This window comes from Micromesistius poutassou (assembly GCF_964030765.1).
Source record: "Micromesistius poutassou genome assembly, chromosome: 21".
Classification (NCBI taxonomy): domain Eukaryota; kingdom Metazoa; phylum Chordata; class Actinopteri; order Gadiformes; family Gadidae; genus Micromesistius; species Micromesistius poutassou.
The window spans coordinates 7,892,890-7,908,927 of record NC_140291.1 but is presented as its reverse complement, the minus strand read 5'-3'; the positions used below and the strand labels follow the sequence as shown (position 1 = coordinate 7,908,927).

The 16,038-nt window shown below is 45.5% G+C and overlaps 1 protein-coding gene and 1 pseudogene across 2 annotated transcripts in view; both read right to left on the bottom strand.

The window, feature by feature from the left end:
- Positions 1-3,672: 3,672 nt before the first annotated feature.
- Positions 3,673-12,303, bottom strand: LOC311366806 (cryptochrome DASH-like; annotated as a pseudogene). The gene is made up of 7 exons: positions 12,274-12,303; positions 7,469-7,612; positions 6,765-6,947; positions 6,538-6,686; positions 5,957-6,046; positions 5,305-5,423; positions 3,673-3,774 (listed from the first exon to the last, which is right to left on the bottom strand). The product of its transcript is annotated as a cryptochrome DASH-like (transcript).
- The window catches only part of map3k22 (mitogen-activated protein kinase kinase kinase 22), a 53,311-nt gene continuing 47,726 nt past the window's right edge, over positions 10,454-16,038 (bottom strand). The window contains 3 exon segments of the mRNA XM_084485630.1: positions 10,454-12,947; positions 13,112-13,289; positions 15,377-15,506. Coding sequence (XP_084341756.1) covers positions 12,719-12,947; positions 13,112-13,289; positions 15,377-15,506 — 537 coding nt within the window. The 3' untranslated portion in view covers positions 10,454-12,718.

Here is a 16,038-nt window from a genome sequence, read left to right as displayed (position 1 = left end):
GGAGGAGAAATATGGAGCCATAAATCATAATTTTATTTGTTATGTTTTATCTTTTATTGGAGGAGTGGGAGAAGATTCACAGCCGGAGCCAGCAGGTGAAGAGGAAGAGAGGACGTTGGCTTAACGTTAATTTGTTTAGCGTTAATGTCATTGAACTTTGACAATAAAGTTACATATTTAAAATGGTCCCAACCTTACTTTTATACAAAAAAAAAATGTTTTTACATAGTTTTGTTACATACATACATACATACATACATACATACATACATACATACATACATACCAGTGGCGGCTGCTGGTCTTTCAAAGAGGTGAAGCTCATTTTCAGCCTACATCAGATCAATTGTCAATTTATGTATATGTAAATTATCCTCTCTGTTCCTTTTCAAGGCAATGCTCTGTCATACCAACTAGCTGTCTTTTCCAGTGACTTGACCAGTGTCCTCTCAATGGCCAGCAGAGCTAGGCTGCTTAAACGGCCTTGGCCCATTGTGTTATCGGTGTAGGACTTGAGCCGCTTTACACAGGAGAAGCTCCGTTATACACCTGCACATGTAGCTCCAATTGTTGCCACTAATGAGAACAGTTTGTAAAGCTGAGGCATTGCACTGTCCAACATGTCTTTAAGGAACACCAATAAATCACACAGCTTTGCCTGCTTTGTCACCCTGCAAGTCCTGATCTGAATACAGGACTTGAAGTTCAGACCTCAGGCTCCCTGAATCAAAGTGATGGCCAACTACCAAAACGATATTAAACTTGAACAAGGAAATTTGGGAATTATGTTTACTGAAGCAAGGAATTGTGTGTATAAGTGTATGAAAATTGTCTAGCAATTTCGCCAAGCAGATATCAAGAAATAGGTTGCAGTTTGTCTTTCGACTCACTTGCAAAATCCACGATGGGACAGACCCTCCAATTATCACACAGAAACCCAGCGTCCAGGCCAGCCCACTCCCCCATGCACCCCCAGAGACGCTGAGCGTCCGTGGGGGGGACATAATCGCAGCATTATCCAATGACCGTTGACTTTCGACGCACTAAAAAAAGCTGTTCTATGCAGCCCCATTGAAGTGGATGGAGCTGAGCTTCAACAGGCAAATGCACTGTGACGCTACGGAAATGTATGACAAGGAAATCGAGTCAGTCGACCTGCGATAAGCAGCTGATTCTGAACAAACTCGTCTTTGAGATGGATGTGTTGTAACGCAATTTTAGTCAATGAAATATATTCATATATTTGACCATTTAATTTTTGAAATTTTAGGGGAAGCTGAGCTTCCCTAGCCTCATGAGACCATCCTGATCTCGCGAGCTCCATTGTATTTACTTGCAGATCAGTCTGGTAACCTGCGATAGAGAAAATTTGGAGCCGATCGCAGAATGACCGGCCAATCAGCGTTGGTTTTGAGGCGGGTTTAGGTGTGACGCAACGAGAAGCGACTATTCAGTCTAAACAACATGGCGGCTTCCACGGATGAGATGAGCGTAGCTATCGCGCAAGTTTTATTAATTAGTGAGTATTCCTTCACTGAAAGAAGAGCAAAAAATGTCACTAGAGATTTTTCTCTGAGGAAAATATGTTTTTGCTCTTCTCCCGACTGGTTTCTGATAGAGTTTGATCTACCAACTGGCTCCGCTAGTCGCAAAGAAAATGGTAAAAGTCAAGAATCCCATAGTAGTGGTAGTGTCTCCGTTGGTTGCCCTGATGGAAGATCAAATTGAAGAGGCTGAGAAGCTAGGAGTCTCAGCCATGCAGCTGGGAGGAATGAACGACACAGACATCCTCCACGGCCGATTCCAGTTGGTGTTTGGTAGCTCTGAATCTTGGTTACTTAACGAGAAATGGAGGAATATGCTTTCCTCAGAAGTGTACCGTGAAAACTTGCTGGGGATTGTCGTTGATGAGGTTCATGTCACATACAAATGGTAAGTTTAAAAACATTAATGTTAGCTACGTTACCTAACTTAAAATTATGTTAAACAATGGCATTAGAAGAACCTTGAAGTCCTTGAAGCCAAACTAACGCTAGCTACACTAACTTAGCTAGCTAGAGAACAAGCACTAGCAATTTGTTCATAAGCAACGTTGGCTTAGTCACAAAAGGATGAAATGTTTTTATATGTTACATAAACTCTATATTTATGTTTGTATGTCAATGCCAAACAACCTATCCAGAGTGATACGCTAGCTAGCGTTAGCTAACTTAACATTGCCCTTGCTGTAAATGCTTCTATGCATGTTGTTATTAACCTTTACTCAGTAAGACTCATTGTTGGATCTCTTTTTCTGTCAACCAGGGGAGAAAGTGCAAAAGGGGAGGCTGCCTTCAGGGAGAGCTTTGCCAGGCTGGGAGAACTCTGATCCATTGCCAAAGAAGGTGAGCTAGTTAAAATGGTTATTGGGGGCCAAAGCAGTGAAGCTCTGTAGTCATCCATCGTGTTTCTACCTTTTCTTATTATATGTGTTTGTCTTTCAGGTACACATGTGTTAGCGCTGACAGCATCTGCTGATACCAAGAACAGATGCCGGGTGACCAAGCTGCTGCATATGGAGAATGCAACTGGAGTGACTATTATCCCAAACAGGACAAATAGCAGGCTTTTGACTGACACAGGTTCCTTCCAATGACTTCAGCTGCATGGACTGGGTAGTGAAGGAGGTCAAAGATAAGGCACTATGAGGACTAAATGATGACCACTATCAATGTCCCCCATCATTATTTATTGCAAATCACTGAAGTCAGTAGGGAAGGTGTTCTGCTATCTTAAAGCAGAACTTGGTGAATATGCTTGGATTGACAGGGACCAGGATCATAAGGCTGAAAACCTTCTGATAGAAATGTTTCAGTAAGACACTCACGCAGTATAAACACTGAGTGCTGGCATTGTTTAATGAAGAGGGGAGCTGCAGAGTTGTTGTAGCAACAACAGCTCTCGGGATGGGCTTGAATTTTCCGAATGTTTCACATGTTTCACATGTCACATGCCATGTATGGGTCACCAGATGATGTAGAGGATATTGTTCAACAGGTTGGACGGGCTGGCAGAAATGGGTTGCAATCACATGCAATTTTGTATGTTATCAAACAGTCCGTCAAGGTTGATAAAGTAAACTGCTTTAGAAAAGCTTTATTCAGCCATTTTGAGGAGCACACCACAAGTGTTGAGCCAGGACATCTGTTCTGTACCTATTGCCAATATGTATGTTATATATGTTCATGTGTATCTGATGTTTGTGGAGAGCCTATTCCTAAACATGAGTTGTTATAACCAGATGTTTGCATTGATCTGAAATGTAGAGCGGTAACAGATGATGATAAAACCTTAGTCCGGGATATGTTGGAGTACAGGAGCTCTTTAGTTAACACTGCTCATCTCTTCACTAGGGCATCTCTTCACTAGGGCCGAGGGCCCCAGGGTCCACGGGGCGTGCACCTACCCTCCCCCGAGTCCCTGCAGCTCAGGAACCCACCGTCGCACATAGTCCCCCTGAGAGAGAGCGAGAGAGAGAGACACACACACACACTACATCTAGTTCTAGAAATCAAGTGATAAGTAGAAAGATACATGAATAAATAATAATAATAAATAAAACTAGACACTGAATATTATATTTATTATATGAGAGGAGGGAAGGAGGGGATGATCTCTGTTCCGTGTTCCCCTTCAGAGTTCCTCCTTTCCATCTGGGCCCCTGGAGGGGTCCTCATCCTCTGGGTGGGCCCCTTGCCCTGGAGGGGTCCTCATCCTCTGGGTGGGCCCCTGGCCCTGGAGGGGTCCTCATCCTCTGGGTGGGTGCCTGGAGGGGTCCTCACCCTCTTGGCCCCGGGAGGGGACCTCATCCTCTGGGTGGGCCCCTGGCCCTGAAGGGGTCCTCATCCTCTGGGTGGGCGCCTGGAGGGGTCCTCACCCTCTTGGCCCCGGGAGGGGACCTCATCCTCTGTGTGTGCCCATGGCCCCTGGAGGGGGCCCCTGAATGCCATGTCAACTAACGTGATGAAGGCTTTACACATGAAGTACTCACTAAATTGACATCCTGCATATTATAATGGATTAGGGTTGGGCGATGTCCCCTAAATTGGCAGTTGACGATGTTTACAGTAAAAAAAATCACGATGGACGATGACATTGTCGTCGTCGGGGGGTTAGTTACGTTGTCTTACTAACCTAACTAATTACTCATCCAGGCTTTTGCACGTAGGGAAAAAAAAGTTGCTTCCACTTAAGAGTTGAAACAATGGCATTGGTTGCTAAAAAAGGATACTGCTTTGCCTATATATGGCAATTTTGGGGATTTAGACCTGATGAGGGTGGACAGCCAAGGGACACGACCGAAGTTGTGTGCAAGATCTGCTCATGTGTGATCCGCGCAAAAGAAGCGCAGACGACTAATCTACATGACCACTTGCGTGTGAGCCACACAGAAGTTAATAGAAATGATAAACAAAATATCACAGCATAGAGCAGGATTGTGAACGTTTACAATGTCTCATGTCAATTTACAATAGGCAAAATGTGTCGGCGTTGGCCGACTAACTTTTTAAAATTAGGATATAGACGCTGCGAGCCTCCTCTTTGCAATGGAATTTGTTTAAAGGGATAGTTCAGGATTTTGGACATCGGGTCTCATTTCCAAGTGAGCCAGTGTGTTATTTATCATTGGAGACCGTTTTCAACACTTTTCATTCAGTCCTTCTAGTTGCAGAAATCGCTGGTGCTAGGCTAGCGCAACTCGAGGGGAACTGCTAGCCTGCCAATAAAAACTGTTTTACCCACTCCCGAGGCAAACCAATTATAATGCCTGACTATCGATGTAAATGTCTGTGTTGATATATAGTGTTAGAAATAAATTTACCCTTGCATTGCATTTAGTTTATAATCCCTGTAGTTGAAAGCAAGCTACGGCAGTGGCGGACTGATATTACCTGGAGTGCGCTTCTCTGTTTACCTGCTGTAGTGAATTGGTTGCTACACCGGAGCAAAGTGAAATTCCGCCGCTGCTGAGAAAGTAGTCCCTCAAAATGTAATGTGATCATTGCGATACAAGGATTGTTTTTTTTCTAATATTATTCTATCAACACAGACATTTACATCGATAGTCAGGCATTACAATTGGTTTGCATCGGGTGTACTTTGGAGTGGGTAAAACAGCGATTTCTGCAACTTTCTGCAAATTTAACATACACACACTAAAACATATTTTCGTTATTAAATAAATATTTGTAAACGGGGGAAAAAAAAAAAAAAAAAACTACTTACAAGTAGATATTCAAACCATTCAGCACCCATCCTCCAGACCAGGCCCAGGTCCTTGGTGAGGAAGCTGGCCACGTTCTGGCGCCCTCTGTTGGACATGAAGCCCGTCATGGCCAGCTCCCTGATGTTGGCATCCACAAAGGGTACGCCCGTCCGGCCCTCTGGGAACAGAGGAACTCACTAAAAAACACACTCTAATATATCATATAAAACATCAATGCAGTTCTATTTAAATATTACTATTTATATCCTAACACACTCATGATTTCCTCATACATCCATTCACACAGAAACATTGAGGTAAATAATAAAGTTAAAAAATCCTCAGAAACCTTTCCATGCATTGTAAAGCTTCATATCCTTCTTCCACGGAACAGACTTGTCTTGGAGTCCTGGCCAGAAGACACGGTTAGATTAGATTCTACTCGCATATCATTCACAGTAATGTGGTCAAGATATTACATCAATGATACGTTTCATTACATCAAGGTCGTAAATATGAACAAAACAAAGTCTTCCTCTAAAATGAAAGCATCCGATAAAACGATGATTAGAACAGAGCTCATGTTCCTACACTGGACATCTCACAGATGAAGAGAAAACCACTATGATGGCCTTTCCCCTGTCATTCTTGGCTTGACGGAGACATACAGATGCACTTACCAGTAGGTGCTCTGATTGGCCCTGCGCTCACTCTCGTACTGGCGGACCTGGTGGTAGATGTAGCGCGGGGAGATGCACCCCAAGGCCAGCCTGTAGGAGTCAGGATCAGTGCAGCTGAATCCTGAGTCCACCGCAGATCTCATGTTCACCACACATACCAGGGGGCAAACTTAGTGGAGTAATCCACGCTAATGAGGCCTTTGCGCATCTCTTTGAAGCTAGCCACTGCATCCTACAGCAGACAACACACAACCAAGGATCGGTTAGAAACGGGAGCGCTTTTGTATTCTTCCTGATGAAGTTTTTTAGTATTTCCAAATAAGATTTTCTATGCCTCATCCCTGGATAATACTCATTAATACTATGTCTCTGTGAAGAAAGTGGATATTTAAACCACTGCATTTTGTTTCTGATTAAACGTGATTATTCAAAAAGCAAAGTCTATCTATCTATCTATCTATCTATCTCCGCCCGCTGGTTGGCCATCCAAATAAGAGGAAAGAAAGCAGTTGCAGCAAGCTGTGTGAAGCTGTGAAGAAATGTGTTGAGCTTGCACAGCTGTAATGAGCAGGAGTGGGTGTGGATTGGAGAGGATATAGAAGCGACCTTTACCGGTCTGACCCAGGTCCTCCATGGTGGGAACGGCTCCCTCTTCAAGGCCCAGGGGGAGAGGCCTCACCTGGTCTGGGCTGAGGAGCAGAGGCCTCACCTTGCTCTGGGTCTCCACCGCCTTCCTGAACTGCGTGTACACATCGGGGAGCCTGGCACCAAACAACAGGACAGCAGAGGCTCAAGGAACGTACAGCCTGTTCTCTGGACACACCAGGTCACGTCATCACAAGAACAACCACCAGGAAAAGGCGGGCTGCACCCCTACAGGGACCCACGGCATGATGGGCAAGAGAACCGACCAATCAGGTGCTACCGACCTCCTGGTGGAAGACCACCGCGCTGACGGAGGGCAGACTCCTGATGAGGTCAGCCACTACCTCCTCTGGGCTGCCACGCTGGACCACCAGTGTGCTGCCACACACACACACACACACACACACACACACACACACTTAGCACCATGCCAGGCAAGCTGCATCCTGTGTAAGGACCCTCACGATTCCCCCGTCACTGAGCAGACTGAATTCTGGGAAGTAGCATGGCAGTGATGGTTGATGTAAGCATGACCTGTATATGCACTGTATATCCTCGACTGCTGGTGTTGTTGCAACTGTTAAAGCTACTAGTGTCTACTGTCAGTTTTGTGGTGAGGCTGTTGATGGAGAAATTGGTTCTATTTGTGGAAGAGGTACGGTAAATGTTAACCTATTACTTCATTTAAACAAAATGTGAAAATTAGTTTAAAAAGGAGTCAATTAGTTATTAAGCTGGGCCGTTCATTCAGAGAAACATGGCATGCAGGGATGAGGCACCTCGCTCAATGCTGCTTATAAGCAGAGAAGCCCTTTATGACGGCTCTAAACACCCTGCACCCCAATGCAATGTGATCAGAACACAGCGATGTCCAACACTCCACAGCCAGCTAGGGCACACTGCCCTTCTTCAACAGAGCGCTGCGGAGGTCCCTGACGCTGTCCAGCAGGAAGCGCAGCCGGAAGGGCCCGGTGCAGGGCAAGTTGTACACGGCCGTCCCCAGGTAGTGCCTCAGGTCGAAGCAGTACAGCGGCACGATGTGCTCCGTGTTTAAAAAACACAGAAATCAATTTCTCCCTGAGAAAACAGGGAGTGGAAGGATGGGACCCTATAATGTTCAGCTAACTCAGCTAACAATTATTATCAATAATAATTGTTAGGAGAGTTAGCGCGACGTGTACTCTGAGGGTTACGATAAGACCTATCATTTAGCGTTCACCACGAATGACTCTGAAAAGCAGTGCCACATTTTAATATATTTTTAAACCATTTAGCAAACAAAAGGCAACAGGCTGTTTATCGATTAGGGTGCGGGTGCCACTCAATGCCACTCAAATGCCGACATTCTACTGCTCATTCACATATAAAGTAATTGGCTCATTGGCGCAGGGCAACATCAAGGACAGACAATAGGCTATATGCACGCAATACTTCCTCATTGGTCTCAGAATGCTTACAAATCCGGTTCCGGTGTTACACTGATTTCTGCGACCCACCAAAAAGTGTGACCCAAGCCGGCGCAGTTTTTTTTTTAAACATGCACAAGTTTGAAGCATAGACAGGCATAAAGTCGTTCACATGCGGAAACATGCACAAGCTTAAAACGTAACATTTGTCTCGTCATGACCTGGCAATAGTACGTTGATCTATAGTATGGGTCTGTAAAATGCTAATCAAATCAAATTAGGGTGTCGATGACGATACAAATGTTACGTTTTAAGCTTGTCCATGTTTCCGCACTTGAACGACTTCATGCCTGTCTACGCTTCAAACTCAAGCATGTTTCAGAAAACGTTCAACAGCGCCCCCTTGGGTCACACTTTTCGGTGGGTCGCAGAATAGAGCTCGTCCCCTTCGGGTGGTCCCCATGGGACCTATAAGATCGTAAAATATGAATGGTTTTCAATGGAGAGAAAGTAATTATTTTCTGGTCCCAGTCTTTATATGCCCCGGATTACACATATGTTGTTTGTGGATTTAAATTATATTTTTCATGTCAAGAGTTTGACCATTTATTGTGCAATTGTTCAGTTAAAGGCTGTTAGAGAATACACTATCAGAAAAACTACATGTATGTGACGTCACGCTCCCTGCGACTAGCGTGGACAAAACAGACGATCTTCCCATCGGCATAACTGAAACTCTCCACATGCCCCGAATTATAATGGTTTTCATCTCTTTCGATGCTGTTATCCTCCCCTTGGAAAAAAGTGAGTGAAGTGAAGCAGAGAGATCGCCATGTCTGTACCAGAGTTCCAAGTGCGGGTGGTGACGTATATCGTGTGAAGAGCAGCGAAGGATGTAGTTCACAAAGCGGCCTCACACAAAACCTAACATTATCAAACTTCTTCACTAAATTGTAGTTTTCTTTGCATGAAAAATTATAATTTAAATCAACAAACAACATATGTGTAATCCGGGGGGCATATAAAGACTGGGACCAGAAAATAATTACTTTCTCTCCATTGAAACCCATTCATATTTTACGATCTTATGTCCCATGGGCACTACCGGAAGGGGCGGGACTTACGAGCTCTATTCAGTGTAACACCGGAACCAGATTTTTTGAGACTAATGCGGAAGTGTTGCGTGCATAGAGCCCATTTCTTCCGCATCATGGGAGCCTAGCCAGACCCTAGTGCATGACTTTCCGGCTGTAGAAATATTCTCGTTCTCTAGCATTGTTAGCATTGCAGCATAATAAGCGAGAGGTCTGAGCGAGCACAGTCGCATTGTTTACCGACCATGGAAATATAAGTTACTAACCCCCCCGATTATTCACTATATGTGATACTATACGTGCACTGAGCCCTCTCGGAGGCCCGGCCGAAACAACATTTGTTTCACTACGACTCCTTTCAGCTGCCCACCCCTCCTTCTCCGGCTAATAAAATGCTTGAGGTGGCGTTTTGAAAACTTACATTTTAATAGTACATGGTCCAAAGATAATTATGAGCCTTTGATTGATATCCAGAAAACATTTGCTGGGTGGATTGCGGAAGTAGGCACTGCTCCTGGGGGCCTGGGTTAAATACACAGGCCCCCAGGAGCAGTGCCTACTTCCGCAATCCACCCGTGCTCAGTGGCCAAGCCTGGTATTGCATTTTTTTTAGCAGGCTGTGGACAGGTCCCTCAAATCATGGGGCCCGGAAGTAGATATCTCCGTTCACTCCAATACAAGTGGGGAACAGGATTGTGTCTCCGCAAATTTTCTCTGGATATCAATCAAAGTACTCATAATTATCTTTGGACCATGTACTATTAAAATGTAAGTTTCTTTTCAAAACACCACCTCAAGCATTTTATCAGCTGGAGAAGGAGGGGTGGGCAGCTGAAAAGAGTTGTAGTGAAACAAATGTTGTTTCGGCCGGGCCTCCGAGAGGGCTCAGTGCATGTATAGTATCACATATAGAGACTAATCGTGCTAATGATGCTACAATGCCAACAATACTAGAGAACGAGAATATTTCTACATCTGGAACGTCATGCACTAGGGCGTGGCTAGGCTCCCATGATGCGGAAGCAATTCTGTCCTTGCTGTTGCCCTGCGCCGGTGTCCATTCTTTATAGGTCCATGGTTAAATAGCAGGTAAGGGTGGGCGTCTTCTTTGGCTTTAAAAGCCTGCCCGCTTCTTGTATGTGTGATCAGCTGCTGCCCCCTTGTGGCTATGTGCAAGTGTTACAGCTTTTTATTACATGTGCTCGGTCTGACCATGGACCGTTTTGTAACAGCTGATGAGCCTCGCGTCAGTGATACCAAAGAGCAGAAAGAAACGGAGGGGAAAACGAGGACTATTCTATCAACCATTAACCAAGTTATTTAAGAAAAAAAGATTTACCTTAAATCAGGATTCAGGATACAAGAGAGAATAGTCTTAGACCTTTCATTTATTAAGTTATAAGTTAAATGTACAAAAAAAAGAAATGGATGACTTGATAACATTTCATGTTTCAAGGACTTGTCATTAGACAAATGAGTTCCTCAATTGAAAGCCTGCTTTTGTTCATACTGTCTTAACAGGTCACAAAGAAATGATATAGTCGTCAATAAATCACAGTCCAATCTGCTGCATAACAAGGTCCTTTGATCAGATAGATCTTTATATAATGTAAAGAATTTTATACAAAAGTGCATAACAATAACTATGTACATTACAATCATTTTTTTTTGTATAAAACAACTTCAGCGAAGCATGTGTGCTTTAATCGACTCTATTTGGGGATCTCCTCATTTTGACCGTTTTTCTCTTTTTGTCTTTATTGAATTTTTCGCTCATAGATTAATCACATAAGGCACTGACAAGAATCTGACATATTTGATCATGAATCTACAAGTGCCACTCTTATTGGCTAGCTAGCTTGAGCAAGCGGCAGTGCCCAAAGTCGTGTCCTTCTCATTGCTCCCCCAAGTTTACATGAATGCCTTACTTTTGGCTAATCCCAACATTGCCCCCCTATGGCAACATGTTGCATCGTGTTTCACCACTCAGGACGTTCTCCAGACGCACTCCTCAGAGGAAGCGGGAACCCGTTCATCGTCTAGACAGCGAAGTGGGATAAAGGCAAATTGGCGATGTGGGTTTGGTGTTGAAGCTCAGACCGGCCAGCTAGGTCTGGAAGGTCTTCACAGCGACACCAGTACAATCAGGGTAAGCTCTCCTCTCATTGTGGTAGATGTGAAATATCACTCTACCCATCACTCCTGAAAACCTGCAGAAAACATTGAATATAAAATACACCCAATGCCAAATACTGCAGTCTTCCATGATGTGGTGAAGCACCTGTGGCCAACCGCCTGCTCAGGTCTGACCGGTGACTCTCATATGGCCAAACCGTAGCACTTCTACTTTATAGTGTTCTGTTTTTCAACCTCATTCAGCAGAGTGTTGCTGGTCCAGGTGTGACACCTGATTCAGACCTGATTGTAGATCCTGTTTTAGGTTTGCACTGCTTTCTATTTCATGGTGCAGCAAGCTAGCACAAAACAGAAAAGGCCACAGGGTCTGAGTTAACAAAACCAAAGGACAATCATTGTAATGTTAATACTGCACATCCAAACGTTCTCCATGTTTCTATGGGACCTTTTGTCTCTTTGGCCATTTCCGCACACAGGGAAGCTGTACATCATTGGAATGAATTTAGTAAGCTACCTTGAACAGTAGTGGTGGTATTGCTTATATATGCACAGAGATATACATTGCACAATAATGCAAAGACACAGAACTGCTTTCTTCATGTGGGAGCAAGTTACACAGTCGCAACTATTGAAATGATATAAAAAGCCTTGAATAGAAAAATATCTATTTGATTTCTATTGATTATTGTGCATGTTGGGAATCTTTGAATGCAAGGTATCAAAAGTGCATTGCATGAACTCCTCAAAAAAAGAAAACCACCTTTTTTTGTGAGTGCTATGCAGCTAAGGTCTAAGGTCTCTACCTCATACCAAGTACAAAAATACATCCTTACTTACAAACGTTATTGTAAGGCGTTAACAAAAATAGTTTTACTTTTGCTTTCTGGTGATAACAGTTAAGGCCCATTAGGTAAGGGGGCTTTTGGAAAGTGTTAATAATAGTCTTACAAAATAAATTTGACCATCAATCTTCTCCCCTCATAGCCTGGGCTTATGAGTGACTTACAGTAATATCAGATGTGATACAACTCAGCTGGACATTACAATCATGTTGTAACCTTGGTTACCACGACTCTGGACCAGATCCCAGACACCATCTTGTGGCAGTAGAGGACCGTTAGAAAAACAGAGAGGGTTTCTAAAAGACAGACAGGAACAAACAGGCATCCTAGCCTATATATATATATCTATATCTATATCTACCTCTAGGAACCACCAGGCATCCTAGCCTCTCTGGTGTGGGTGATATATATCTAGAGAGAGAGAGAGAGAGAGAGAGAGAGAGAGAGAGAGAGAGAGAGAGAGAGAGAGAAAGAGAGAGAGAGAGAGAGAGAGAGAGGAAGTTCTTCAGTCTGGCCATGGGGATGGGTTGCATGTGAGACTGGGAGTGTGACTGGTTTGGCATGTTTCTCCTCCCCTCCCTGAAGTCTTTCTGGGCAGGAGGGTGTGGGGGTTTGGGGTGAAGGGGTGAGGGGTGCACCCAGGGCTGCAAGCTGGAAGGGGCCGCAGTGCTCAAAAGACCCCCTGGACGAACGGGTGACCCAGCAGCACCTCGGCGGTGGGCCGCCACTTCTCCTCCACGAACACCTGGCGCAGGAAGTCTCTGCTGGCGTCGGACGCGCCCTTGGGCAGCAGCGGCCGGGTCGGCTGTGTGGCGATCTTAAAGATGGCGGCCATGGCTTCATACTCCGCCCAGGGGGGCTTCTGGGTCAGCATCTCCACCACGGTGCAGGCCACGCTCCTGGAGAGACACACGACATCATCCCCACGAAGCTTCAACATTATCACCCATAGACACAGAGAGTATAAACATAAATATGAAGTTAAAACATGAACATCGACATTTAGAGAAATATAATATTATTAATTGAATGTGTTGAATCCACTGACAGAACAGCCACTTACCACACATCCGCTTTGCGGCCATACCCCTCTCCGTTGATCACTTCCGGACTCATCCAATAGGGGGTGCCGGTGACGGACTTGATGCCCGTGCCAGACATGCAGATGGTCTGGATGCGTTTGCTCGCTCCGAAGTCTCCCAGCTTGACATTCCCAGTGGAATCTCTCAAGATGTTAGCGCCTGGTGGAAATGGAACAAAATTTATCTTCAGACAGACTGTTTGTGTTTAATGGTATTAATGGTAAATGGTATACCTCATTGTTTCATATCCTGACCTTACCATACATTATTCATTAGAATTATTTACTTACTATTATTATTAAAACAACTGAACATTGTTCCGTCAAAGCAGTTAGAATTGCAACCGCAGGCTTTTTTTGTGGTAAGTTAATATAATAAAATGTCTACTAATCAAACATGGAGGAACTTTCCCCAACTCTAAAGAGGCTGTTTGTGACATCAATGACAGGACAACACGTCACATTCTGCTGTTCTACAGGCACTTGGTTGCTGCCTCATGGGTTGCCAGTGGTAGTGGGAATGGAGCCCTTTATGAGCTGCCAGCAAGGGTGGGAATGGAGCCTTTCAGAGGCCCCCCATCAGGCCAGCCTGGTCCTAGTGGGTCATTCCTCCATGGGGCAGACATATAAGACTCTTTAATTTCCTCAACCCTACTCTTGTTTGAGCAGTGACTCATTCATATCAGACACACAACCTCCACGCCCTACAGAGGGGAAGATGGGCAGACTGCTCCATTTTGACTACCCCAGTCAGAACATATGACCGAAGACATTCAGCTCCACTTCTCCTGTGTGTGTGTGTGTGACACAGACACACACACGCATGGAATGGAAATGAATTGAATGGAGACTCCCGCCCAGGTCTGAGCTACACGTGGCTGAGTGCTGCTCTCCTCCCCAGACGTTGTGTTGCTCTCTCCTCCCCAGACGTTGTGTTGCTCTCTCCTCCCCAGACGTTGTGTTGCTCTCTCCTCCCCAGACATTGTGTTGCTCTCTCCTCCCCAGGCGTTGTGTTGCTCTCTCCTCCCCAGACGTTGTGTTCCTCTCTCTGGATGATTCAGTACGTCCAGAATGTTTGTGGGCAGCCCAAACCCAATGCTTCCCGTTCACTGGGCATTTTTATTATAGCTGATTTCAACCGACGCAAAGCTCACCTTCGAACCAACGAGCCACAGCAGCAGACGTATTCGAAGCAGGGTTCTCTAAATCAGCTTTATTGTGGGTAATATTCTACAGCTCAGGTAACAATGACAATTAGGAATGGCCCTGTTGGTCATGTCTACGGTACTCTGTTATTTGTATGTACTGCAGCTGTAACAATAGGAATGCCTGCTGTGTGTTACAACAGGCTTCATAGGACACAAACCCATACAGGCAGTATAGGGGTGACCCGTTTCTGATGGGAGAGAATAAAGCAGGCGAAACTGCTCTCCTCATCCAGCCAGTGAGAGGACAGGATGAAACCCTGACAGCTGCTGGCTTCCTTGGCCCAGATGCTGTTGAAGAACCACAACAACCCTACCTACAGTACCTAACCCTACCTAACCCTACCTACAGTACCTAACCCTATTTTCGGCTCTTTTTAGTGAGCCGGATCTCTTGGAACGGCTCACCAACAAGAGCTGGCTCTTTCGGCTCCCAAATGGCTCTTCATATTACCTCTTACTGTATACCTTTTATAATGGTGCCATGCCGTAATTCCGACGCTCATTTTGACACGTGCGAGCGTGTTGACCTTTGTGTTCTCACACTGATCAAAATGCCTCCAAATGCTGCTTATTTTCCTTGTCTCATTCATCTTGTACTCACACGCTCGCACTCGTCTCTCTCCTCTTTTCCTCCTGTCAGTCACAGGCAACGTGTATCGCGCATCGAAATCCCCCGCCCCTCGCTGCTTGTTCTCGTGATTGGTTGCTGGCTGCCATGCATGCGCTGTGACACGCATAGCACGCGTAGAATGAATGCATGTAGCACCCGTACCGCGGGATAACAAAAAAGACAACAGCTTGCGTTCGGGAGCCGACTCCCATCGTTCACTTAAAAGAGCCGGCTCTTTGAGCCGACTCGTTCGCGAACGACCCATCACTAATGGGTTCGCTGGGGTCGTGGGGTGTTGGGGTTGTGGGTTTGTTGGGGTCGTGGGGTGTTGGGGTTGTGGGTTTGTTGGGGTCGTGGGGTGTTGGGGTTGTGGGTTTGTTGGGGTCACGGGGTGTTGGGGTCATGGGGTTGCAGGGTCGCAGACGTTACCTTTGATGTCCCGGTGGACGATCATGTTGCTGTGGAGGTAGAAGACGCCCTGGAGGATCTGCCGGGTGTACCTCCGCGTCACGTTCTCCGTCAGAGCACCATAAGCCTTCAGCTGGTCCTTGATGGAGCCCTGAGGGGGAGGAGACAGAGGCTGAGTGACAGGAGGACTAGAGCCCTGAGGGGGAGGAGACAGAGGCTGAGTGACAGGAGGACTAGAGCCCTGAGGGGGAGGAGACAGAGGCTGAGTGACAGGAGGACTAGAGCCCTGAGGGGGAGGAGACAGAGGCTGAGTGACAGGAGGACTAGAGGCCTGAGGGGGAGGAGACAGAGGCTGAGTGACAGGAGCCCTGAGTGACAGTTACTATTCACCCTCTCACTAGTGACATGTACCTGTTAGTACTGGGTCACTATTCACCCTCTCACTAACGACATGTACCTGTTTGTACTGATTCAGTCCTTCATTGGGCAGGTAGGGGTCAGTTCTCTAGCTCCAGGTGCACTGCGGGTGTCGGGATTGAACCCAGAATCCTGAGGTCTACACCCTAACCGGAGTCCTGGATAAAACCTTTGCTGAATCACTTTATAGTAAATGGTACTAGTGTTAGTTTTGGGATTTATTTGTAACTCCATTTGGAAGTTTCCATAAAAGAGAGGACGAATCG